We start from the raw sequence: 27,754 nt of genomic DNA on the forward strand, positions 1-27,754 counted from the left end.
CCTCCCCACCCTCCTCGCCGTGCCTTGCAACCCCGCCCCCGAACCGCCCTCCCGATCTCCGTGCAGTAACCCCCGCCCCTCGCCGGGAAGAACGCAGTGACTCCAAGAGCCGTGGCGGCTCTTTGAGCCCAAGGGGAGAGCGATGCAGCCATTGGCGGAGGCCGCTGCCTCCGGCTGTCAATCCCGTGACCCGGCCCCGCCCCACCGGCGGAGCGTGGCAGGACGCAGGGCCGCGGGGACTGTCCAGACGGCTCGAAGATGGTCGCGCGCTTGGGGTCCGCACCGACTGGCGGCCCCGAGCTCCGTTCACTGCCACCGCTGCTGACCGGAGCCGCTGGTCGGGCCGGCGACTCCGGGGGCTGTACACGCGGGGCGGGAGGCCGCCATGGCGACCCTGGAAAACCTGGCGAAAGCCTTCGAGTCCCATAAGTCTTTCCAGCAGCCGCTGCTGACGCCTCCGCCCCCTCAGCCGGCACCGCAGCCTCAACCGCCACCGCCACCGCCGCCCGCCGAGCCCCCTCAGCCGGCACCGGCGCAGCCGCCTCGGCCCCTTCAGCCGGCATCGCAGCCTCAACCGCCACCGCCGCCCGCCCAGCCCCCTCAGCCGGCACCGCAGCCGCCGCCGCTTCAGCCCCCTCAGCCGGCACCGTAGCCGCCGCCTCGGCCCCCTCAGCCGGCACTGGAGCCGCCGCCGCTTCAGCCTCATCAGCCGGCACCGCCGCCGCCTCGGCACCCTCAGCCGGAACAGCCGCCTCAGCCGCCATCGCCGCCCGCCCAGCCCCCTCAGCCGGCACCGCAGCCGCCGCCGCCTCGGCCCCCTCAGCCCCCTCAGCCGGTAACGCAGCCGCCGCCGCCTCAGCCCCTTCACCCGGCACCGCAGCCGCCGCCTCGGGCCCCTCAGCCGGAACAGCCGCCTCAGCCGGCACCGCAGCCTCAACCGCCATCGCCGCCCGTCCAGCCCCCTCAGCCAGTACCGCAGACGCCGCCGCTTCAGCCGGTACCGCCGCCGATGCCGCCTCAGCCCCTTCAGCCGTCACCGCAGCCTCAGCCGCCGCCTCCTGGGCCCCCTCAGCCGGCACCGCAGCCGCCGCCGCCTCGGCCCCCTCAGCCCCCTCAGGCGGTACCGCAGCCGCCGCCGCTTCAGCCGGTACCGCCGCCGATGCCGCCTCAGCCCCTTCAGCCGGCACCGCAGCCGCCGCTGCTTCAGTCCCCTCAGCCGGCACCGCAGCCGCCGCCGCCTCGGCCCCCTCAGCCCCCTCAGCCCCCTCAGCCGGTACCGCAGCCGCCGCCGCTTCAGCCGGTACCGCCGCCGATGCCGCCTCAGCCCCTTCAGCCGGCACCGCAGTCGCCGCTGCTTCGGCCCCCTCAGCCGTCACCGCAGCCTCAGCCGCCGCCTCCTGGGCCCCTTCAGCCGGCACCGCAGCCGCCGCCGCTTCGGCCCCCTCAGCCGTCACCGCAGCCTCAGCCGCCGCCTCCTGGGCCCCTTCAGCCGGCACCGCAGCCGCCGCCGCTTCGGCCCCCTCAGCCGTCACCGCAGCCTCAGCCGCCGCCTCCTGGGCCCCCTCAGCCGGCACCGCAGCCGCCGCCGCCTCGGCCCCCTCAGCCAGAACCTCAGCCGCGGCTTCAGCCCCTTCGGCCGGTACCGCCGCCGATGCCGCCTCAGCCCCTTCAGCCGGCATTGCAGCCGCCGCCGCTTCAGCCCCCTCAGCCGGCACCACCGCCGCCTCAGCCCCCTCAGCCGGTACCGCCACTGCTGCCGCCTCAGCCCCCTCAGCCGGCACCGCAGCCGCCGACCCCCGAGCCCCCTCAGCCGGCACCGCAGCCGCCGCCGCTTCAGCCGGTACCGCCGCCGATGCCGCCTCAGCCCCTTCAGCCGGCACCGCAGCCGCCGCCGCTTCGGCCCCCTCAGCCGTCACCGCAGCCTCAGCCGCCGCCTCCTGGGCCCCTTCAGCCGGCACCGCAGCCGCCGCCGCTTCAGCCGGTACCGCCGCCGATGCCGCCTCAGCCCCTTCAGCCGGCACCGCAGCCGCCGCCGCTTCAGTCCCTTCAGCCGGCACCGCAGCCTCTACCGCCACCGCCGCCCGCCCAGCCCCCTCAGCCGGCACCGCAGCCGCCGCCGCCTCGGCCCCCTCAGCCCCCTCAGGCGGTACCGCAGCCGCCGCCGCTTCAGCCGGTACCGCCGCCGATGCCGCCTCAGCCCCTTCAGCCGGCACCGCAGCCGCCGCTGCTTCAGTCCCCTCAGCCGGCACCGCAGCCGCCGCCGCTTCGACCCCCTCAGCCGGAACGGCCGCCTCAGCCGCCGCCTCCTGGGCCCCTTCAGCCGGCACCGCAGCCGCCGCCGCTTCAGTCCCTTCAGCCGGCACCGCAGCCTCTACCGCCACCGCCGCCCGCCCAGCCCTCTCAGCCGGCACCGCAGCCGCCGCCGCCTCGGCCCCCTCGGCCTCCTCAGCCCCCTCAGCCGGTACCGCAGCCGATGCCGCCTCAGCCCCTTCAGCCGGCACCGCAGCCGCCGCCGCTTCGGCCCCCTCAGCCGGAACAGCCGCCTCAGCCGCCGCCTCCTGGGCCCCTTCAGCCGGCACCGCAGCCGCCGCCGCCTCAGCCCCTTCACCCGGCACCGCAACCGCCGCCGCTTCAGCCGGTACCGCCGCCGATGCCGCCTCAGCCCCTTCAGCCGGCACCGCAGCCGCCGCCGCTTCGGCCCCCTCAGCCGGAACAGCCGCCTCAGCCGCCGCCTCCTGGGCCCCTTCAGCCGGCACCGCAGCCGCCGCCGCTTCAGCCGGTACCGCCGCCGATGCCGCCTCAGCCCCTTCAGCCGGCACCGCAGCCGCCGCCGCTTCAGTCCCTTCAGCCGGCACCGCAGCCTCTGCCGCCACCGCCGCCCGCCCAGCCCCCTCAGCCGGCACCGCAGCCGCCGCCGCCTCGGCCCCCTCAGCCGGCACCACCGCCGCCTCAGCCCCCTCAGCCGGTACCGCCACTGCTGCCGCCTCAGCCCCCTCAGCCGGCACCCCAGCCGCCGACCCCCCAGCCCCCTCAGCCGGCACCGCAGCCGCCGCCCCCTCGGCCCCCTCAGCCGCCACCGCCGCCTCAACCGCCACCGCCGCCCGCCCAGCTGTGGGTCAGGAGCCGCTGCACAGACGGTGAGTCCCTGCGGGCCCCTCCCCAACCCTGCGCGGGTCTTCGTCCCTCCCTCGGCCTCCCACGAAGGCCCCGATGCTGTCCGGGCCCCAGGCCTCTTCTTTCCCGGCTGCGAAACTCGGGAAGGAACGGGGCTGTGTTGTGATCCGAGGCCGTGCGTCCCGTTCGGCTTCCTCTGGGCCACTCCGCACCCCTCTCCTCGTCCGGGCCAGGTGTAACGTTTTGTCTTCCCTTTTCAACTGACGGCTTAAAACAGTGTTTCAGATAACTGTCAAAACACTGTGCATGCAAAATACTAGGTCAACTTAAGGGAAGGAGTAGGAGAGAAGGGGGAAAGGAGCGAAGTTCACCGGTCACTTCTGTGGGGGTGGGTTAGGTGGTCACAGTGGTGGACGCGTAACTGCTACATGGCCCCGTGCGCTTACCATCATAGTCGTTACTGTTACTAACCCCGGACAGCCCTGTTATTAAGGAGGCATGACCACAGAACATGTGCTCATTGAGCTTAATTTTACACAAACAGTAAGTTTTCCACGGAATCAAGACAGGCAGTAAACGCCAGCTGCAGAGGACAGCTTGTGCAGGGCTGGGAAACAGCATGGCATGATCAGAACTTTAGTTTGACTGGCTTGAAATGTAGAGGGAAAGGGAAACTTCACACTGATGAATCAGAGAGGAGATAGCTGTTTTTTATTAAACTAAAATGGTTGAATGAGCCTTGTTGGTTAATGATTTGCCTTAGCAATGTGAATTTGGATTCTGCAAGTATTTTATAAGTTCTGTAAGAAGCTTGTTTTAAAATTTCAGAACTCTTAAGGTATTAGAAGTTGTTTTATTTTATAAGAATTTTTTAAAAAGTGTTTATTTAACTCAATTAGAACAGAGTTCCTTTAACATAGGAGACTTTATTATCTCATGTATTAATACCCTCTAGAGGTACACAATGAAAAATGTGATTTATAAACAGATACATACAGACACAAGGAAAACAGAGCATGTAACTTCAGTAACAGTTTAAGAGAAAAGTCAGAAACAGAAATTTTCCCTGGTCAAACTATCAAAAAAAGCACCTGGGGCTTATATCCCTTAATTGATTTGAGCTCTAAATGGACAAATACACATTTTTTTTTAAATTGCTAAGAACAAGATTGCTTTTCACGTTGAGTAATAGCTTTGAAGTTTAAATAAATACCAACAATGGAGCTATGAGGGAGGCAAAATATAAAATACTGATTTTTTTTTTTTATTTCACCGTAAGGTGCATTGTTAAATACATAGGAGAGAACTGTCATGATTTGCGCAACTCGCTTGCAAATAGTTCAACAGTATTAACAATGATTGAGTTTAGGTGGTGGGCATATGGGAATTTATCATCCTATTAAACAGTTTTCTGTACTTCTGAGACTTATAATAAAACATTGGAAGGAACCTGTTAAACATAATGCTCTATGTGAAGTAATTTGTTCCCTTTGTGAAATTCTAGGAAGGTTAAAATGCATGTTCATAACATCAAGAAAATCACAAGCATTTACGATGTAATCAGAACTACCTGAGGATCTGTGAAACTTGGTGAGTTGGTGAATTTTTTAAAATGTCGTAAAACATTTTGTTTTTACAAAGATTACAGTAGTAAGAGAAGATACATCTTAATCAACTCTTAATATTTTTTTCCTGGTTGATGTGATATAATTAAATGTGGGGAAAAAAAGGTAAATTCTAAAAGGAGACACTACCTTGATGGTTTTCTATGGAGGAAACTCAAGCAGGAGGAAGTTTAATTTAAAAACATAAATTACTGCTCTTTATAATACATTCTAAGTTGTCATTCTTTTGAATGCCTTCCTTTCCAGACAGATGTGTTATTCTGGGAGATCATCAGGACTTCTGGGTATTTGGAGGTATTGACCTAACCAGTGGAACTGCTGATTTGTAAGAAGTTGTCCAGAATTTTGGAAAACTGATTAGTAGAGGTAAATAATGTTTCCTTGGCAAGTGATGACAGAAAGTGACTTCAGTGAATTTTCCTTTGTTTTTAGGCAGATGTACCTAACCATGTATGTTAACAATGATTACAGGCTGGAGACCGAGAAGAACTGCCATTTTTGCCAGCTGGGATGCAGAAAAATTTGGACTTCTGGGTTTCACAAATGGACTGAGGTAACTAAGACAGTAAACATATCTTCTTGGTCAACATGTATCTCAGGGTAATCACAGATGTGTTCCATTACCTGATACTGTTTTAATTTGGATAAAAACAAGAAAATTTAAGAAATAGAGTTTGGTTTTGCTTTTACATCAGTTTGACAAAACAGAACAACCTCTTAATTACTAAGCACAAACCAATTTTTTCATTAATTTTAAAATATTTTAGTTTCTATTTATATTTGTTTTGTGATAAGTAAGTAAAATCTGTAAGCTCAGAAAATAGTCAAACCTAGGAAGCTGCTTCTGACAAGTGAATTAGCTTATTGAAAATCTGATTTAGATCCTTGGCATTAATTTTCAATTTTTTACAGTTTCCTTGGATTTCTTCTATCCAGGAAAACAACATGCTCTTTTAAGATGACTATACTCTGATTATAGTCTCTCCTTTATGGATTCCACACTAAATTGTAACCATAGGTATATTTTACCATTTACAAAAGTGCCTGGTTGGGAAGTATAGTACAATGATTTTGTAAATTGAATTACTCTAAAATTTCAAGGATTTATTTTTAATTCAATTAGGATTAATTTTCATTTGTCACTGGCTCTTAATGCTTAATTTTAAAGTGTCTCTCATAGACCCCCTTCTTTCATCTTCTTCCCTTAGGCTCTCTGTCCGGTAACTCTAAGTTCTTACATGTTCAAGGTAGGCTTGTGTATTTTTTTAGAGGCAGGTGCACCAAAAAGCACTTTCCTGTGACTATCCTCTGTTTTGTTCATCATTTATGAGTCCAAATTTTATAGAATTGATTTAAAGAATGTCATATGTTTCTTATTATTGTGTCTGGTTTTTAAAATGCTTTCTTTCTGACTCATTTCTGCATACTTTAAAAGAATAATATGAATCAAATAAGTATGGGAATAAAATCACAGTTACTTGTATAACATTTGATTCCATTTATATGGCAAAGTCTTATTATTATGTTATTATTATGTCTTATTATTATGCATTTCATAATACACTTATTTAGATGAATCAGATCTTATTCATTAAGGTCATCTACTTTTAGAAATGTGTAATTTCTTGTGAATACATGTATATAGAAATACATGTGTCTTTCTATAATTTAAGCAGCTTAAAATACAGATAAAATAAATCCAAGATACAAGATAATATGCCTTGCATTAATTTAAATTCATGTGAGTTAAAAGACAATTTGAATATTGTTTCCCATTTTCTACTATCTTGATCATATTCAGCAGCACCTTTACCTTTACATATAGTTAAGGAATTTTTTTTATTTCTACTGTAGCTCTGTCATAATTGAAACTCTGCAGCAGAATCAGCTGTCATCTATCCCATGTGGCCAAGTGCAGAGGTGAGAATTCTCATTTGTGGGATGACCACTCACAGCTTTAAATGTTTTTACTGTAACTGCTTTTATAAGGTAGCAAGCTAGAGAGAGAGAGAGAAACAGAGAGAAGAAAAGAGTTCTCTCTGCATATTCCCATGTGTGTGATGGCATTAGTCTTCTTCTGCTGTATTTCTCTAGAATGTGTGTGCGTGTGTGCATGTATGTGTGAGAAATGTCTTGTCTTTGTCCTAATAGCCACTCTTCTCTCCCTCTAGTTTTTTCTCTATCCTCCCCTCCTATATTTTTCTTTTTCATTAATATCTTCTCTTTCAAAAAATTCTTGATAAATCTAATTTCCAACTTCCTCACTTTTAATATGGTAAAGTTACTTGGATCCCCAACATCAAGGGATCTCATACTTTAATGTCTGTAAGGATTGTCAGGGACAACTTTTAAAAATACAGATTTCCAGGCCTTACTTTGAGCAGTCCTCTTCCAGTAGATCCAGGGTGATGCTGAGCATCTCGAGCCTTCCCCCTTCATATTATGGTGCAGGGGATCGGGGGCAGTTTTCCTCTGGGTCTCCCTGCTGCTGCTATGAACAGTGGCTACAGCATCACTACTATTTTTCTTTCTTGTTTTAATTGCATTAATATTATCAACCAGTTAATAGTATTTTCTTAAAATTATGGTCAAAAGCATAGGTGTTTGATTTATAATGGCACCTGCAAACCACTCTTTTACTGAATTAATTTGTTTTGCTTGTATTTCCACTATTGTAAACGCTGTGAGTTAAGTGACTGCTTTGCTTCAACTACAGGAGAATGTGAAAACACTCCAGGAGAGAGAGGTTGCATATATCAATGCAGACTCATACACAGAAGGTAAATTTTATTTCAGATTGTCATTAAATAGTATACCAGTATTTAAGTCTATCAACTCCAACTCATAAACTAGGATTATCCTCTTTCTATGAGATGCCTCAATAATACCTCCATTTCTCCATTTTACCAGAGAGAACATTATTATGATTCAAATGAATCAATATGATTCATAACTAAGCTATTGATCCTAATTTCTTTAGTATATTTACCATTTGCCTATCTTGGATTACTACTTAAAACTTTAGTACTTTTGACATTCTTCCTGTGGAGCTATTTTTAAAAATTGGGCTAAAATATTTCATACAGAAATAGTTCCTGTATGTATTGGAACAACTCTGGAATAAGCACCCACTACAGACTTCCTTTTGACCCTGATATGTGGCATGTGCATCTGTAGGCTTTCATCGTATTATGGTTATTTCTAGGTAAGTGTCAGAGGACACATGTTAGTTACTGACATGCTCTAGCCTAAAGTCTTGATATTGAATTGAATGAATGAATAAAAACATGAACATTATGGCCTTACCACTTCCTTTGCCAAAGACCCCTAGGTACTGCTGCCGTAATGAGCAATGACCCTTACTGTTACTGCAGGAGCTGCCGCCTTAGCAGCAGAGTCCACCTCTGCAGTCTCCTATCCTGAGTGTGTGCTGCAGCCTCTCTGGCTCCTGAAGGGTTATTTCCACCTTGTGTTTTAGTTTTAGCCAGACTGCCTGTCTGTCTATTTATCTCCCTACCTGTCTATCTATTCTAAAATTTTATTTATTTCTTTTTACTGAAGTACATCTGATTTGTAATATTAGTTTCAGGTGTACAGCAAAGTTACTCAGTTATATACATATACATATACATATCCATATACATATACATTGTTTTTAGATTCTTTTACATTATAGGTTATTATAAGATACTGAATATAATTCCCTGTGCTATACAGTAGGTCCTTGTTGGTTATCTGTTTCATATATAATAGTGTATATCTGTTAATCCTGAACTCCTAACATATCTCTTCCCTTCCCCCTTTCCCCTTAGGTAACCATAGTTTCTTTTCTATGTCATGAGTCTATTTCTGGTTTGTAAACAAGTTCATTTGTATCTTTTTTTGTTTGTTTACATTCCACATATAAGTGATAGAATTTGATATTTGCCTTTCTCTGTCTGACATACTTCACTGAATATGATAATCTGTAGGGTCCACCCTATTTTTAATTCTCCAGGAATGATGCCTTCAATTTGAAATCTGTTATATATTGTTTATAATTAGAAAATAAAGTTAGAATTAAATACAGGTTTGTAGTCCATTTGGAGGTATTAAAATTCTCTCTTATTTATTTTGCAGGCAATTATACTCTCAGACTTGACTGTACACCCCTTCTTTTCCAGTTGGTATATAAACTGACAAAAGAGGTATGTAAATAGATCTGTCGTAATGATTTCTGATGAGTAGATAAATCAATAACTTTTGTTTTCTAAATTACTAATATTTAAACTGGTGACAGACATAGCTGATTTGTATAAACAAGAAATCAGAACGAGCTTTAATACACTACTTATGTAACATAACTATGAGAACAGTAGTGCTAGTCTCTGTTCTAATAATAGTTCCTAATAATTGTATACATTTGTTAAAATGTGCAGGGTCTATTGTTTCATGGGGCAGAGTCTCTTTGATATAACAGAAAGATTACTGAGCTGGGTTGGGGAAGCCTTGGCTGTGAAGATTGCCTTGGCTATTCATTCATTCATTCATTCAGGAAGTATTTATTGTGTGGTTACTATGTATCAGGTCCTATGAAAGGAACTCTTGCAGCAACAGTGATAAAAGGACAAGGTTACTGAATCCAAATACTTTGTAATCTAGAGAGGCCACAGACCTGTAAATGAGGACTCATACTTCACTTGAATATTGGATACTATATACAGTGGAGGACAGTTGCAGAAGAGAGAAGTTAAAATCCTGGGGTAGCTGGTGAGTTTGGAAAGCATTAGAAGGTGTTTAGAGAAGGATTAGTGGTTAAGATGTAAAATGGAAGAATGTGAAAGTGGGGAGAATGTTTCTCCTCAGAGGACACAGGACCTAATAAAGATGTGGATGTGTGAAAGAACATTTCCTGACCTCTGGGTAATGCAATATAACCTCAATGTAAGGTGTTGGTGAAAAAGCTGGTAAGAAACGGGGCCTGACACATAGGCCTAAATGTTCATAAATCTGGTGATGGTGAAATTAAAGAATCTTTAACAAGGTTGTACATTATCATTTTTATTCGTTAGAAAAATTACTCTGTATCAGTGCAATGAATACGTTAAGCTGTAGTAAGTCTAAAAGCAAAATGGAAATAATTCCACATACTTATTTAGCACACGGGAATTTATAAATACTAGTTATTGATGTAAAAAGTACTCTGAAAATGCTACTGCACTCTGAATCTCTAAAAATTATGTGATCTACTCATTGAGTATATGTGTGCTTCATTTAAATAACCCCCATTATAGAATTTAACTGTAGAAATGTTTCTTTCAAGTAGGTATCACTTAGATGACAATGGGAAGTAAATGTCACATCTCTGTGGTCCTGTTTCCCAGTCGCCCTTCATCTTGCCCTGTCCTTTTCAGTTAGTGTCTTTAACATCTCATCCTCCCAAGTGAGCATCCTCCCATGCCCATCACAACTCCCACCATACTGGGAAGCTTAGGTCCTTGATCCTTTTATTGAAATGTCCCATAAAAACATCTAAAAGCACGCTGAAAAGACAGCCCTTGTTGGGGAATCCTTCTCAGGAGATACATTTACTCTCTGTCCTACAGAGGAGGCTCCTGCCTTTATAGGAGGTGTAGTAAGAATTTTAGGGCCAAGAAGGAGAAGCTTAGGTCTATCCCATTTGTACATTTATTTAATAAGTATTAAATGTGTAAGTGGTTACCATAGTGACAGGATAAATCAAACATAGTTTCTGCTATTAGTGTGTTACCTGTGTAGCCAGGAGAGACTATGATCAAGAATTTTCAAATCCAAGATAGTGATTAAAATCACCAAAGCGAATACAAATAAAAGTGTGGGAAGCAAAAAATAAGTATCTTAGTTTATTATTTTACATGTTGGAATTAAACAGCCTGCTTAATGGGAAATTGCAAATTTTTTTCCCATTTTAAAGCCTCTTTTATGTTAATTTGAATTTAATTTTCATGCCACTTAAGATACAATATATTTGTCTTTCAGAGTTTTTGTTTTAGATAGATTTTAACAGTTTAACTGGGAAATTAAAATGTATATTTAGAAGTTACATTATCAGGGAACTAATTGATTGTCCAGAAGAGAAGAGTGAGATTTTATAATCTTGTTTGATTTGATTGTCAGTGGAAGAATCAGACATCATTAATCTGGAGAAATGCTATTGGTTGCTGAGGGCTCAATCCCAAACTGGATGATTTGATTTAGAGACATTTGGCCCATTGGCTTCACCACCAATTCGTCCATCTCTGAGTGAAGGTGGGAATCCTTCTATTTCCTACAAATGTTCTTTGCTAAACACGTGAGCCTTGTTCCAACTTTGGAGCCTTGTGTAAGTCGGTTTACCTTTCTGCACTTGAATATTCTCATATATAAAATCAGTTTGACCAAGACAATCATGAAAGTGTGCTTCAGTGCAGTGCCTCAGCATCTGGTGCAGGGTCAGGGTGGTGGACACTGAATAGGCAAAGCTCTAGCTTCCACACCTGACCCCACCTCTTCCTCAGCTGAGAAGTGTCTATTGTATTTCTTTTATATAGAAGAAGGTTCCACTGCTGTATCCTTCCCCCACCCTTAAAAAATTAAGAAACCACTAGACCATCTCTAAGGTCCCCACTTAGCTCTAAACTTTTCACTACTATATATATATTTATTTATTTATTTTAAATGAGGTTTACAAGGAGCAGTTGTGGGTGATAATCACAAAAACTGTATTTGAAATCTGAAAGCTTGGGTTTTTCTTCTGATTCAGACCTTTTTAAAAAATTTTCTTAGTTTTAGCAAGTCATTTAACTACTTCTAAGCTCCAATTTTCTGCTCTTTGAGGGCACAGAATTAGATTCTTGAAATAGACAGTCTGTATTCTTCAGGTTTCTAGTGTGTTTTAGAAATATTTATTTGTTAGGGGAGCTAGAACAGACAGGGTTTCCACTTCAGCAGTGCAGTTATGTTTTTACCTTTTTATAATTAGAGATTGAGAAATCATTTCATTTGAAAATAAAATGATTCCATTTATTTTTTATGAAAAGTTTAAAAACCACAGGATTAGATTATAAATTGCCCTTTATTTCTGAAATTTAATATATTTAGTTATACAGATTAAGTGGTACAATGAAGACTGCAGTACAGAATTTCTGTCTCTTATAGTGTGTTAGTTTTCTTTGCTTCATGAAGGAGCCGTATGAAGCTCATTAATAACAACACAGTATATCTTTGATAGAGTTCAACTTTTCTTCTTCCTTTTTCCTTTTTCTTCTTAGTCTTTCCAAATTAGGATAATTGTGTTCTCTGACTTTTTTCCAGTTAAATTTTTAAAATACATTTTTATTTTTTACATTCTACAATCACTTTTGACTTTTGGAATTAATATAAGATAGAGATAGGTATGCAGACAAAACCAAACACTAAATGATAGTATTTTCTTCTAGGAAGTTAAATTTTGGTTATAATTATGCCAGGGGGAAAAAAATAAACTTCCTAAGACAGTGGAAACTACTGATAACTTTTAAAAACTAAATCAGTTTATGCGAGTCATGCCTCCTTTCATAAGCATGTCATTATTAACAGGAAGTTTGTTGGCTGTGATTTATTCTGTCTGTGTTCCTATTTTATAGGTTTATTTAATGCTTTTGGTGGAAATCATGACAGCCACATAGATTTTAAGGAGATATCCTGTGGGCTATCAGCTTGTTGCAGAGGACCTCTAGCTGAAAGACAGAAATGTAAGTGTGTTAAACATCACAAAATTTGGAAGCTATACAGAGAAAAACATAGCATCCATTCATGTATAAAATCATCTGATTAAGGCTTGAATTTTCATCCCTTTGGCAAAGAGCAGTCTCTTGCTGAGGTTTTACTGAGATCAGTGTAAAGGTTCAATCATCTATTCTTTTTTACTGTGGAGTAATTTAAGATCTTTGTTATTAATAATGGTTGATTTTCCAGATAAATGTACAATTCATGATAAATGAACTACATCAATCATGATGTGTTTAAAAATGTTAAGCATATAGAAAATATTTTCTGGTAGTCTATATAGAAAATTTGTCTTGCTTAACTTGAATTCCAACTTATTTTCTATCACTGTGTATATTGATATTTTATTAGCAAAATTAAATTTATGATAAAACAATTTTATTAAATACTAAATTTATCTTTTAAACCTATCTAAAATATTATGGCATAATTTATAAGCATATTACATTCCTAAATCTTAACCATATTTGTTTAGGAAAATGCAGCAGTTTACATTTAATTGGAACATAATTCTTACATATTCACTAGGGTAATTATCTCTGCATCTTTCTAAAATACAGCTTTACAAATACTGCATATTTTGGGTATGATACTTAATAGTTCAATATTCTTTAGTAATGTTGTACTGTGATGCACTTAGTTAATTTAATAGCATAAATATTACATGGTTGTGTGAAGTAGATAATTATTTAATCTTAAAAATTTAGATTTCTTTTATCTTCCCTGATAGTATACCATTACTCTAACCTGGCTTTGTGATAGATTATTTGTTCACATTAAAGTTCTGGTATTAAAGAGGCTGAAGTCTTTGTTTCTCAATTGAGGTTAATTGTTGTCTTAAATTTTTTTTAAATTTATTTTTTTGCCAGTGGACTAGTGGAAGTTAACCAACTAGACTAACTAGCAATTTTGCTGATATTGATGTTAATTAGCGAAGTGCTGATATTTTGGATTTTTAGCTTGTTGTATATAAACTTCATTGAAGATTTGAAATTGTTCTTAGGCAAAAATATTGGGTGCACATTAATTACATTGGAGAGGCAAAATCGTTATACAGTCATCTCTCATTATCTGCTGAGGATTGGTTCTGAGACCCCCTCAGATACCAAATCCATGGATGCTCATGTCCTTATGTAAAATGGCATAGTATTTGCATATAATCTATGCACATCCTCTTGTCTACTTTAAATCATCTCTAGGTTACTTGTAATACCTAATACAATGTAATTATTTGTAAGTACAATGTAAATCATATGTGAATAGTTGTCAGTGCATAGCAAATTCAAGTTTTGCTTTTGAGAACTTTCTGGGAAAATTTATATATATATATATATATTGATCTATTGTTTATACCTGTGAATGCAGAACCAATGGATACGGGGAGCTGACTGTTCCAGCTTTTTGTTGATTCTTAATGTAGATGGAATATTTTCAGCATTGTAAGAATCAACTCAGAAGTGATCAGTTATAAATATTAGAAATTAATTTAAAAGCTTGAATTACCTTCTCAAAATCTGTGAGATATTCTATAGTAACTTGGCCCTTCTTTTTCAGTTTGCAAGAAATTTAACTTTAGGTTTAGGTGAAGGATAGAGTTCTCACAGCTGGCTAATGATATAAGGAGAGAGACTTGTGAAGTGTACAGGAATTCCTACAAGTTCAAAGGAATTTAATGACACAATCTCCTCCAAATAAGAACTTAATCCAGAATGTAGTTGTTTGAGGAACTAAGTAATTTCACTAGGGCAGCTTGTAATAAAATGTATTATACTTCAGAATATAAAAGTAATTTTCCTCCATAAGAGTTTCTTTTCTTTAGTTTGCTTCAAGGTATTTGATGTTGACGGTGATGGAGTTCTTTCTAGGGTTGAACTGAGAGACACGTGGTTGCACAGAGGTCTGGAAGGACAACTGCACCGATGATACCCTGGTAAAGTCTGATTGTATACATCTTCTTGCATGTAAACTTCCAACAGGAACATAGAGTGAAGAATTTTTTTAAAAGAGGTTGAGAAAAAGATTTCTTACTACTTCTAGGTTCTATATTATGCTACTCAAAATATTCATAGCCAAAGATGCAAAATTGGGAAGAGAATTTGCCTAAGAAAATTTAATAAACTGAATGTATTATGTAAAAAAAAAATGAAACCACTGGAAAATTGTCATAAATTTTTAAGGCAAACAAGCAATCTATTTCTGGAATTAAAAAAAAAAACTTGACCGAAAAAATATTTTATACTTCAGCTACTGGCTAATAAAAATGATACCTTCTCTTTCCTAACTACTGATTTGGGTTTCTGGTTTTAAAGGAATTACTTGTGGATCTATCCAACATTGTAGAAGACACATAGAATGCACATGACACCACAAAGATGAGTCTAGCAGAGACTAATTTATTCTTTTCTAAAAATACATTATATTCTGAATTGGTATACATACTTTACATATACATACTTGAATCTCTTCTACATCATCCCTGCTAAATGCTTATTTGGACCTGTGGTTACAATAACTCTAAGTTGTCCCTAAGGAAAGCCCATTCGACCTTTAAACAACTCCAGTAAGTGTTATTTACATAAAAACATTATATTTTATAAGCTAGACATTTTGTAAAAATTAAGTAGAGACAACCCTTGCCATCTGTAGTTTATAATCTTTGCTTCTCCCAGTTTAATACATTATGGTAAGACAAAACTTATATTGAGCAAAAGAAGCCACAGAATAAAAGAACACATTGTACAATTTAATTTATATGAAGTTCTAGAACAGAGACAGAACTAATGTTAATTAGTGTTACAATAGTGATTTTGGAGATGGGTGACTTAACTGAGAAGGACCATAGGATATCTGGGATGATGGAAATTATTTTTTATCTCAATCTGGGTGGTGTATATAGTTTTAAAAATTTTTTTTCAATAATATTGGTGAGGGTCTGTCCTAAGTTCTTTAATAGCAGCCAGAATAAGTGTGTAATAGCAGAAACAAGCATGTACTTTACAAAGAATAAAGCTTTGAATTTTTTTAGTTTCACAACATTTATTAAAGATATTATAATAGGTTTGCCTTCATGTCTATGTATCCCTGTGAAACTGAAGATAATCCATATATGTGAGACACATATGAGTTAATTTGACCCTTTCTATTCAAATGTTGACATGTACCAAGTTGCAGATGGTAGGACGTAGACCATAGTGACCTTACACAGGCTTAGAAAAATAAGTAACATTTTTTTCAATCACAAATCCAGAAGAAATCATCATAGTCTTATTAACTGACACTCAATAGAAATAAATAATAGAAATGAATTTTTCAGGGCTTGATCTTTGTTTGGCAATTCAGATAACCGTGTTCATTTACTTTTCTGCCCAAAACTAAGGTAGCCATTTCTATTTGGTATATATGAAAACAGAAACACAGGAAAGTTTCTACTAGGAAATACCTTATGTAGAGATACAATTTCCATCGCCTTTCTTCTGGGTGTTTGATAAGTATGAAGGTTATCATTGCTGTCTATTTTTATATAAGACCGAGTTTCTTCTTATGGCTGTACTTTTGAACATTAAAAAAAAGATCATTTAGCTACTCCATCTCCATGTAACCATAATAATGAAATGGTAAAAATTTAGAATAGAATTTGGACCTTTCAACCAAACCTATTACCCATATTCACTGGTGACTAGATGGTGACAATATTACCCATTATTTTGTACCATTACGTTGGTGTTAATATACTTCAATGGAAGTTGCATCATGAAAGCCAATAATTACCATCACAGTGCTTTAAAATCTTTCCTTATAATAAATGGTAATATATATTGAATGAATACATGAATATCATTAATAATACATATTATTATATATCATTAAATAATAAATCATTAGATAATAAAAATATAATTAAGTAATAAAAGCTAAGAACATTATTATTCATCTAGGATTGTTAAGGTGATTGTTCAAAACATGAAGTAAGAAGCATTTGGTTATATTTTTGCCTGCCAAGAAATATTGTCTGCTGTATATAAATGTAATTTTTGGTACACTTTGACACCAAAAAAAAAAAATACTGCTTTACTCAACTTGTGAATGTAATGTTAAATTTTATTTTGAGGAAATGTTAATATAGATACTCATTTATTATATATATTTAGTTTTTTTAAATCTCTTAAGAAGTCTAATAATATTGCCAGATGTTTTAAAGATCTTAGAAAATTGTTAGGGTCAAAGGGCATAATCCAAAGAGTTTGGAAAAATGCTTTCAAAGTTAGTAAATAGTCCTTTTTCTCTACCCAGAACCTTTTGTGGGTTCTGTTAGTAAACTTCACCTTGAGCCAGAAGATACTGTGAGTTATTTCCCAGGTCTTACTTGAGGAAGATTTTTGGTGATAAATTGCCCACGTTATGACTGACTACTTCAGAGTTTGGTTACTTTTGAACTTACTCTTGCTGGCCTACTTTCAGATGAATACATAGCATCTACATTAAATCATTAGTTTTCTTTCAGACAAATGACCATTGCAAGTTTAATAAAACAAATTTAATTCAAATAATATAAGAAAATGAAGATTTAAGATATTCTTAAATATTGTTTCTCTTTCAGAATGGCCATCTTAACTCTAGAAGAATATCAGATCTGGAGTGTGAAAAATGTTCTTGCCAATGAGTTTTTGAATCTACTTTTCCAGGTATGTTTAAGGTAAATGACAGAGACCGAGGGCAGTGGTACCAGTAGTTCTACATCTTTTCCATTATGTAGTAGTTAGACAACTAGACTACAAAACCATATATTGTCAAAAGAACAGCATTAACCTGTACACCACCTGCAGATGGTAAGTTAGAGCGTGCCTGCTTCTCAGAGTCACAATGTGCATGATAGGAAAGTAGAGTATAGCTGATAATGTCTATCTTAATTACTCTTGATAGAGCAGATTGTAGACACATAAAAAAGAATTTAAAATGAAAAAGCCATTATAATTTGCTATTTTTCTTTACTTTTTTTTAAGACCCTCCCTAACAAGTAAGGCAGTGTGGACAGAGACACAGATCATAAGTTGGCAGCTGTAAATTTTTCACAAAGTATACCATCTTTCCAGTTGGGAGGTTATTTTAGATGCAGAGCTGTTTCTTAATTTTCTTTCTTTCTTTCTTTTTTTCTTTTTTGTAATTTAATTCTTTAGAAGGTCCAATAAAGATTGAAGGAGAAAGGAGGAAAGAAAAGCTGTCAGGGGTGAACATGAAATCATAAAACTTGCCAGATTTTAACTATTTTCCCAGTTAAAGTAGTTCTCTTTGCTCCAATTTAAAGAAACAACTTATAGTTTCCCATTTTTCATAATTCTTCAAAAATATATGTTGATTTAATAGTATTTTACAGGGGGGAGGGGTGTGAGTAGGGACAGACTGGAAGTTCAAGATTTGTAAATACTGACAGGTATATATAGAATAGATAAACAAGCTTATACTGCATAGCACAGGGAAATATATTCAAGAATTTGTAGTAGCTCATGGTGAAAAAATATGAAAACAAATATACGTATATTCATAAAGGACTGAAAAATTGTGCTGTACACCAGAAATTGACACAACATTGTAAATGGACTATAACTCAGTTAAAAAATAAAAGATAAAACTGTTAGAACACTATAAAAAAAGTAGTATTTTACATTTTTCTTATTTTATTCTCCTTTTCTTATAAAAGCACCCCTATGAAGATCAATAAGGCTTGATATCTTCATATCTATCATGATCCTCCATTGTGAATACAGAGTAACCTGCCTGTGGCACAGCTATGTTAGAATAAATGAAAATTGAACTCTTCCTGACAGCTAATAACTAATGTATATTTAAAGCATATGAAATCTGATAAGCCTGTGATGCCCATTTAAATCAATCAGTTGCTCCACTGTCAGTTATCTGCCAGGATCTAAGTTGATGTCTTTATAAAATATAAATACATGTAAAAATAATATAAACCTACTATAAACAGAAATGACTTGCTTAGTAATATGAAAATTGAGCAGCTATTTTTATCTCATTTAAAATGATGCCCTCAATTACTTTGTTATCATTAATTATATAGATATTTTGACCACTTAAGTTTGTGTCTGAGTCATCTGGCAGCTCTTACATAGCAAAGCATTTTGAACTTTTATATTGCCTTTCCTATTTTCTCATGCTTATCAGGGACTTGCATAGGAACTATTTTTTCTATGACTCTATAAACAGATTTATGCCTGAAATTTTCTTTTGTGTCTCAGGGTTTCTAGCATTATATTACTGACAGATTTCTTGTTGGTTACCAATCTAATTTTTTTCTTGGTATATATAGTCCTTTCAGTCCTTTCAAATATATATATATATATGTAGTCAGTTTACAATGTTGTGTCAATTTCTGGTGTGCAGCACAATGTTTCAGTCATACATGAACATACATATATTCATTTTCATACTCTTTTTCACCATAAGTTACTACAAAACAGTATTGGATATAGTTCCCCGTGCTATACAGTATGAACTTGTTTATGACTTGGGAGTTTGAGATTTGCAGGTACTAAATATTAACATTACATTTTATGATGCTCACTTTATCCCATATTCAGACATGCTTTTAAAACTTTATGTTCACTTAATATATAAGTAAGCAGACTTACTCTAAATTGTTTTATTTTCTGTCTATTTCTAAAATAGAATTAGCTAATAAATTCAGTGATAAAAGCTTGAATTATACTTTTATTTTATTTGCCAAGATCCCACTCCTGGCTGACCATTTTGGGTATTTAAGTATAAAGTAAGTAAATGTCAGTAGAATTAGGAAACCATTCCTATGGTAATATTATTTTCAGTCCTTTCAAATAAACTCAGTGCCCAATATTTTGCAGAGGAAGCATTCTAAACATGATCAGGATCTTCTATCTTGTACGTTTGTCAGAAAGCGTGAAATGTTAAACAGTTTGATAAACAGAATAGTACACCACACTGACCCCTACCTATATCCATGTTCTAATCCTGAAATCTGTGAATATGTTATTTTACATGGCAAAGGGGATTTTGCAGATGTATCAGGTTAAGGACTCTGAGACAGGGAGATTAGCCTGGATTATCTACATGGGCCTAGTCTAACAACAGGAGTCCTTAAAAATTGAAAATCTTTCCCAGATGTGGTCAGAAAGATATGACTTTGGAAGAAGGATTAGAAAGCTTTAAAGCTGTTAGCTTTGAAGATAGAGGAAGGGCCATGGGTAAAGAAATGTGGGTGAACACTAGAAGCCGGAAAAGACAAGGAAATGTATTCTTCCTTTGACTTACAGAAGGGCATACAGCCCTACTGACATCTTGATTTTTAGCCAAGTGATACCTGTTCCTCACTTGACCTACAGAACCATAAAATAATAAGTTTGTGTTGCTTTAAGCTGCAAAATTTGTGATAATTTGTTACAGCAGTGATAAAAATAAATATAGGGGAGGTAATCCAAATTTATGGATTGGAGGGCTCAACATTTTAAAGATGTCAGTTCCCCTTCAACTGATTCAAAGATTTATATGTGCACATCAAAATCCCCAAAACTTAATTGTTGTTACTGTTTATTTGTAGAAATTGACAAGCTGATTCTAAATACATAGAGAAGCTTGAAGAGCCAACAATAGCCAAGATGATATTAAAGAACAATGTTAAAGAACTTATAAAACAATATTAAGTCTATGTGATAACTACCTAAAGTTAGACATATAGACCAATGGAACAGTATTGAATTAAACCCTGTACCATACATGAACAGTAATTTTAGATAGATTATAAATCTAATAAATTTGAAACAAAAAGCAAAGCATCTGGGGGAGGGTAAAGCTCAGGTGGAATGTGTGCTTAGCATGCATAAGGTCTTGGGTTCAACTCCCAGTACCTCCATTAAAATAAATAACCTAATCCCCCACCAAAATAAAGCATCTAGGAAATAGTGTAGGAGATATTTTAATGACTTTGAAGTGGCAAAGAGTTCTTAAACAGGACACAGCACTAAACATAAAAGAAGAGTTTTAAGTTAGACTTCAGTAAAATTAAGAATTATTTTTATCAAGAGATACCATTAAGAAAGTGAAAAGCCACACGGTGGGAAAATATATTTGCTATACCTATATCCAACAAAAGACTTGTATCTAGGGCATATAGAGAACAAAAACCAGTGGAGAAAAAGGCAAAACCTCAATATTAAAATGTGCAAAAAAATTGAACAAGTGCTTCACACACAAAAAGAAAAATCCATATAAGCTATGAAAAGTGGCTGACCTCTTTAGTAATAATAAAAATACGTACTAAAACCACACTTGGAACACCATTAGACATCCACTAGAATAGTTAGTTGTTAAGTGATATGAAGCATTGGTGAGGGTAACATGCAATGGGGACTCTTACACATGGCCAGTGGGAATATAAATTCTTTCAAATACTTTGAAAGTAGGCTTTTTGAATGAAAGTTATATATGTATATGTGTGTGTGTGTGTATATGTACACACACACACACATACATACATACACACACACACACTCCCTGTGTACCCTTCAGAAGCTTCTACATCTGAGCACAAAAGGACATCCAGAAAATTCTCATAATCACTATTTGTTATAGCCCCAAATAGAAAATGACCCAAACACCTGTCAACAATAAATACATAACCATAAGTGGTGGCACATGCATACAAATTGTATACTTTAAAGCAATAAAAATAAATATACCAGTTTACAGAAAACACTAGTGGATGAATCTTACGTAATGTTGAGTGGAATGTACGGGACTAAAACTTTCAAAAGCAAAAAAAAAATCCATGGTGGCTGAATTTAGGATGGTGAATCCATCAAAGGGGTGCCATAGTATCTGGGAAGAAACCCAAAGTGGAACAGCAATGTTCTGTTTCTTGACTGGATGAAGGTTACATAGATGTGTTTACTTTGTGAAAAATCACTGAGCTGTATACTTAAGATATGCTCACATTTAAGCATGTATATTATATTTGCATTTTTTAAAAAAATGTTTGCTGCAAAAAAAGATATCCAAAACCTAAGTATTTATCAGTAGGAGAATGGATAAAACAAATGATATTATATTCAAACAATGGAATACAATTCAACAATAAAAAAGAATCAACTACTGATACAAGGATGAACCTCAAAAGCCTAATTTATACATTTCATTGTCAGGTAAATTTTAACTCAGAAGGTAAACAAAACTATAAACAGGCATGTGCCCTGGGGGGAGGGGTGCTGAAGCCTTTGTCTCCTCAGACCTGTGCCATTACTGGCACATCTCGCAAGAAGAGAGGCAGGGCTCAGCCACAGCTACCATCTCCTCCTGTGCATAGTGCCTGGGTGGGGGCAGGGCTGAGACCTGAATCTGCACATGGGGGCTCCACAACCTTTTAGGCAGGACTGAGACTTGTTTATAGCCTGAGGCAGAGAGGATTTTTCTACCCTGACACCTCAGAGAACTTGTGCTGCCAAGGGAAACAAGGAGCTCAGATTTGGCACAGAGCGTAGGCGGGGCTGTTCCGTGGTCTTCCCTGAGCCCACCTACAGACCGCCTACCCGAGGCAGAGCAGGCTGCTGCACAGAGCAGCAGAGTGACCAGCACCAGGAGAGGGCAGGTGGGCAGCCACCCACCTTCCTGGCAGGAACACAGCACCTGACCACGGTGCTGGGGTGGGGTGTGATCTGCCCACCTGCTTTCCCCCAAGCACAGCATCTGACTGTGGCATCAGGAGGGGGAGTGACCTGCCCACCCACTGGATAAGAGCTCAGCTCCTGACCTAGTGTTAGGAGGGGGCACAATCTGCTGGCCAACAGCCACTGAGAGCAGCACAGATGAGGGTGCCAACAGAAGGCCTATGAAACAGCAAGCTGAGTTCGTGAAGCAGGGCAAAGACATAAAGACCTCTCGATAAAATCATTAAGGGCACACCATCTCCAGGATAAGGAGGTAACTGCTACTCCTTAAGCCACAGTGCCAGAGAGATATGAGCAATGTGAAGAAGAAGAGAAACCACTCCCAATGAAAAATTCAAGAGAAATCCCCTGAAAGCATGATCAAGGAAATAGACATTGATGGTCTATTAGATCAAGATTTTAAAAAAGAGTGATCAAAGTACTGAAGGAACTAAAAGAAGTAGTGTTTAGGTATATAAAATGTATCAAAAATGAAATAGAAACTATAAAGAAGAGCTAGGTAGAATTAGTATACTCATTGGCTGAGATGAGAGCTGACCTAAAGGCTGTGCAAAGCAGACAAGAAAATACAGAAGAATAAATAAGTGACCTAGAAGACAGGACAACAGAAAGCACCCAATCAGAACAGCTGAGAGAAAAACAAATGAAAAACAAAACAATATATGGGACCTATGGGGTAATATAAACTGTGCCAATGTATGCATAATAGGAGTTCCAGAAGGGGAAAAAGAACAAAGCGGGTTGAAAAGGTATGGGAAGGACTCATGACTGAAAACTTCCCAAACCTAAAGAAGGAATCATATCCAAGCACAGGAGGCTCAGAGGGTCCCAAGCAGGAAGAACCGAAACAGACCCACACCAAGGCATATCCTAATCAAGATAGACAGATTCAAGGATAAAGAAATGATCCTAAAGGTAGCAAGAGAAAAACAAAGAGTGAGTTACAAGGGAACCCCCATAAGGTTTTCAGCTGATTTTTCTACACTATTTACAACAGCTAAGACATGGAAACAACCTAAAATGTCCATCAACAGATGACTGGATAAAGATGTGGGATATTTATATGATGGGATACTATTCAGCCACAAAAACTGACTACATAACGCCATTTGCAGAGATATGGATGCTCCTGAAGAATGTTATTCTAGGTGGAGCAGAACAGAAAGAGAAAGAGGAATACCATGTGAGATCACTCATGTGTGGAATCTTAAATATATGCAAGATCTTGTGGTAACTCACAGCAAAAAAAAAAAAGTGACAATGAATATATGTACGTTCATGTATAACTGAAAAATTGTGCTCTACACTGGAATTTGTCATAACATTGTAAAATGACTATTACTCAATAAAAAATGTTTAAAAATAAGTAAAATAAAATATAACCTTTAAAATACTGTATAATGAGAGGTGTGATGTTCTAGTATCTGTTCTAAGAAGTACGTTAGACACACATAAGAATAGCCAATGGTCAGAAAGATCACATATTATCAGCTACCACCCCATGCAAATTAATGGCATTTAGCAGATATTCATATATGTGTGTAAATATATAAAATAGGTATTAGTCTATATGTAAATCAAATCAAATATTATAATCTAACGTAAAATCATATCAGCAAAAGCACTTTGCTGACATAAGTGTCTTGGTGTAAACAGATTACAATTTTTTATTGAGTTGTCATAATGGGATAATATTGTGAACCAAGTGGAAATTGTAAAAAAAAAAGTTATCCAAAAAAAAAAAAAAATCCTGACTACATGAAAAGATGCACAGTTACTATAAGGCCTCTCCCATTATTTACCATCAGTGTCAGAAAGTCTTGGAATAAGTTAGGAGAATTAAAAACTCTAACAAGACACAAGAATGCACTCTCTGTTAAAGAAAATAAACGAAAAGAAAAAAACAAATGAATAGACAATTAAGGTCCTACAGATAAAAATACCAATTTTTATGGGAAATAGCCTTAAAATCAAAAATAAGGAGATTATATTCTAATTTCACCTTTTGAATAAAGATATACAAAATTTAGCTGAATACCTTCGTATTTTGCACTTATGAAGAAAAAAATGTATTTGCAATGAAAAAGCAGCCATTACCCTGCCTTTTGAGTATTCTAAAGTTTTAGGTTTGAATATATTTCATCTTAAATGATCTTAAGCACTATGCAGTGGTTGGTGTTTTAAAAATACCACTGTGTGTGGAACTTCTAAAAGTGCTTCAAAAAATTTATATTTTTGTAATAATTTAGTAATGGCCTGGATATTATTTTTAACAAGACAACTCATCATGGAATACTGCAAGATTTTTTCAATGAGTTTATATTCACAAATGTTTAAGATTGTCACTTTATTATGAGAAAATGTCAACCGTGGCAGTATTTTGACTTGAAAATGAGATAAGCTGAGAAGCATATTTTAAGTATAAACTAAATGATAGCACCCCTTTAAAGACAAGAAAGTAAAAGCATGATAAACTCTGACTTTGACACACTTAAAATATAAAAATTAACATAATGTAATTTTACACACTTCTGTTTAACTCTCAGTACTTTCTCAGCCCCTTTCCCATTACACCCGTGTCCCCGCTCCTGACCCTTGGTGTACACACCTCCGTTCACACGGAGGAAGGGGGGACCCGGGCGGTGAGGACCAGGGGCGCGGACACCCCCGCGGCCCGGATGGACACGGACACTCACACCCGCATCCCCGCTCCTGACCCGCGGTGTACACACCTGCGATCACACGGGGGAAGAGGGGACCCAGGTGGTGAGGACCAGGGGCGCGGACACCCCAGCGGCCCCGATGGACACGGACATTCACCCGCTCCCGGCGGGCGAGGAGAATAGTCGAAGAGGGCCCGCCAGCGCACCCGTCCCCTCCTGCCCTGCCGGCCCGGGCCCCAGCTCGGTCAGGTCCACACACATCCCAGCAGGAAGCGGGCTCAGGCCGTGGGAAACCGGAGTAACTTCAGACAGAGAGCGGGGAGCATCCTCCCGCAGACACGCAGGCAGCGCTGTCCCGGAGCCTCCTTGGCGCCGCCCGCTCAGTCCTGAGGAAAACAAGCTCCGCCCCCAAGGAAGACGCTGGCTGCTGATGCGGACTGCGCATGCGCACCGCTACCTAAGACACGCTGGCTTCGTGCGCCCCCTGCAGGTCCTCGAGGACGGTGCAGGATACTCGGAACTCATTGTAGAACACATGACTCCTCCCAGCCATGATGCTAAATCACTGGAAATCTCAGTGCCCTGGCCTCATTTTTAATGGCACTGGTGATGCTCTCATCCAGCTATGCCTGCTCTCTTGCCTGGCACATGCCTCAGTCCTTGGAATCCCGTCTGAATCAGATTCTGTTCTGGAGGAAGGACAGGTGCAGAAGAATCTCAAAATTCCAGACTTAGAAGATGACCAGGAACCCAAACTCAACTCTGCCAACTCCCTGGGGTCCCCTGAGGAGTGTGGCTTTCTCAGAACCATCTGCCCTGTGTCAGGAGCAGACCAAGCCTCAGGTAGCTTAGAGAGGCTATCATGCAGCACATGCTTTGAATGGTTCTCAGTTCTGACCTGCATGATCTTGAGACCCTTTTGTAACTCCTAACACTCTGTTTTCTCATACCTATAGTGATGGTTATCGACGACTGAGTTAATCCTCTTACAATGCTGAGGTGCTATTGTTCCTTGGATAACAGAATATTTTGAAGGGATAAACAGTTTATCACTTCCCCCTAATGAAGTATGTTTTTAAAACTAGAAATGTTTCAGGGGGCACTCAGGTCCTCCTCTTGCACCAGTTCCTGGGGTGTTGGCAGTTTCTGCTCTGAGCTCCAGATCCTGATCCTGCCGGTGGTCTATGGTGATGCCAGTGTGTACATGCTCTTCCTTTTGCACCGTGTGGAAAGGAGACAGCCCTTCCCCTACATGAGGCTGCAACATGCTGACACTCAAAGCAGGCACAATGAAGACCCAGCTAGAGTCCCCGGTACCAGCTGTCCCAGGTAGAAACGTCAACTTCACCACAGTGTTCCTGTGCTCCTATCAGGCCTTCACTACTCCCAGCAGGCCATGCCTGAGCAGTGTGACAGGTGACTGTCCCAGCATGGCATGGTGGTGATGATCCCACCTTATCTGTTTGTTTTTGGAATGTCCCCACACCTCTCTGAGCTTCACTTTGCTCTTCTCACAGGCAGAGTTGTACAGGCATAAACCTCACAGGGTTATGGTAGGTAGTCACAGTAGCTGCTCACCCAGTGGCAGGCTCTGCCGAGAGGGCTGCTGGGAGTGCTGTGTGTCTTCACACTTGTCCTTCACTCTTCCCAATGAAAACACTCTTGGCCTTATTCTTCCCTGGCCTGCGGCCTTTCTGTGCTTGCAAAAGAACATGGAAACAATCTGCAAAGAAGTTTTGAGGTTCTGTCCATCTTGTCCAGGAAATGCTGACTCTGCTAGATATGCTGCTGGGTGGGCTCTCATGGGAGGGGCTTGGGCAGGACTTCCCTTTGCAATAAGCTGCCCCACCCAGGCCTTTCCATGATCCAGACTCCTGGGACCAGGGTGCAAATCCCCAGCTCCCCACTTGTCAACCATGTGACCTGGGCAACTTTCTCAAACCCAAGCTTTGTCCACCCAAGGTCAGCAGAGATGGGGGATAACAGGATGTCCCGCACAGAGTGTCTGTGCAGATTAAGTGAGGTAGAACAGACAGAAGAGTGGTGGGGCCTGGCCCATTGGTTGGCAGAAGGGAGCTCACCATGTGCAGCAAGTTCCACGGGTCACCCAGCAATCTGCCCAGAGGCTTAGCCACTCCATCGCTATCATGCATCTGAAGTCCACTTAACCACATGGGAGAGAAACAAACACATATTCTGAGAGTAGCTGCCACAGGGAAAATTGCATCTTAGCGGGGAGTAATACCAGAGGGTGATCAGGATGGCGGAAGATGCCCCCTGGGTTTGAGCAGACTGGAGCTGCTCTTCAGAGACTGGGGTTAATGAGGATGGGCTTGTAGAAATGCCCCTCTCCTTTACCCATCAATGCTGGGTCCTGCGGGTACTGAGTCCCACAATCGGTGTGCTGCTAGTGCCCTCAGCACAGAGAAAAACCCAGGGGTTCCCACAAGGCTTCGGCCACGTCCTCTGCTTCCTGAACTCCCACTCTGGTGACCCCACCTGGGATGCAGAGATGAGGTGAGGCAGGGACCTGTGCTGTCAACATCACTGCTCTACCCTGGGAATCTGGCACACAGTAGGTGCTTGGTAAGTCATTGTTGAATGAACAGCAATACTGGGCCAAGTTTCTGTGGGTGTCTGTGCCCCCAGATCAGGGACCCCTCAGGGCCCACCTCACAAGTGACATGAAAATAATGATCCCACCAGGAGCAATAACAGTTCCTCAGAATAAATGGGCTTTTCCAAGCACTCTCCACCTGTTGCAAAGGCCTCCCAGCAGGGAAGTGGGCTGTCAGGGGCAGCACTGCACTCTCCACTGTAACAAGGAGAAAGCCAAGGGCCACAGAGAGGAGTGCCTTTCCAGTGTCACTGCTCACTT

The 27,754-nt window shown here is 41.2% G+C and overlaps 1 protein-coding gene across 1 annotated transcript in view; it reads left to right on the forward strand.

Annotated features, from left to right (window-relative positions):
* Positions 1 to 385: 385 nt before the first annotated feature.
* Positions 386 to 27,754, forward strand: part of LOC140693696 (uncharacterized) — a 56,175-nt gene continuing 28,806 nt past the window's right edge. The window contains exons 1-13 of the mRNA XM_072957400.1: positions 386 to 468; positions 1,739 to 3,137; positions 4,619 to 4,704; positions 4,986 to 5,105; positions 5,211 to 5,292; positions 5,948 to 5,986; positions 6,594 to 6,659; positions 7,456 to 7,519; positions 8,859 to 8,926; positions 10,875 to 11,006; positions 12,362 to 12,469; positions 14,323 to 14,433; positions 17,101 to 17,185. Coding sequence (XP_072813501.1) covers positions 386 to 468; positions 1,739 to 3,137; positions 4,619 to 4,627 — 1,491 coding nt within the window. The 3' untranslated portion in view covers positions 4,628 to 4,704; positions 4,986 to 5,105; positions 5,211 to 5,292; ... (6 more) ...; positions 14,323 to 14,433; positions 17,101 to 17,185. The remainder of the gene's footprint in view (positions 469 to 1,738; positions 3,138 to 4,618; positions 4,705 to 4,985; positions 5,106 to 5,210; positions 5,293 to 5,947; positions 5,987 to 6,593; positions 6,660 to 7,455; positions 7,520 to 8,858; positions 8,927 to 10,874; positions 11,007 to 12,361; positions 12,470 to 14,322; positions 14,434 to 17,100; positions 17,186 to 27,754) is intronic.

This window comes from Vicugna pacos, unplaced genomic scaffold (assembly GCF_048564905.1).
Source record: "Vicugna pacos unplaced genomic scaffold, VicPac4 scaffold_20, whole genome shotgun sequence".
NCBI lineage: Eukaryota > Metazoa > Chordata > Mammalia > Artiodactyla > Camelidae > Vicugna > Vicugna pacos.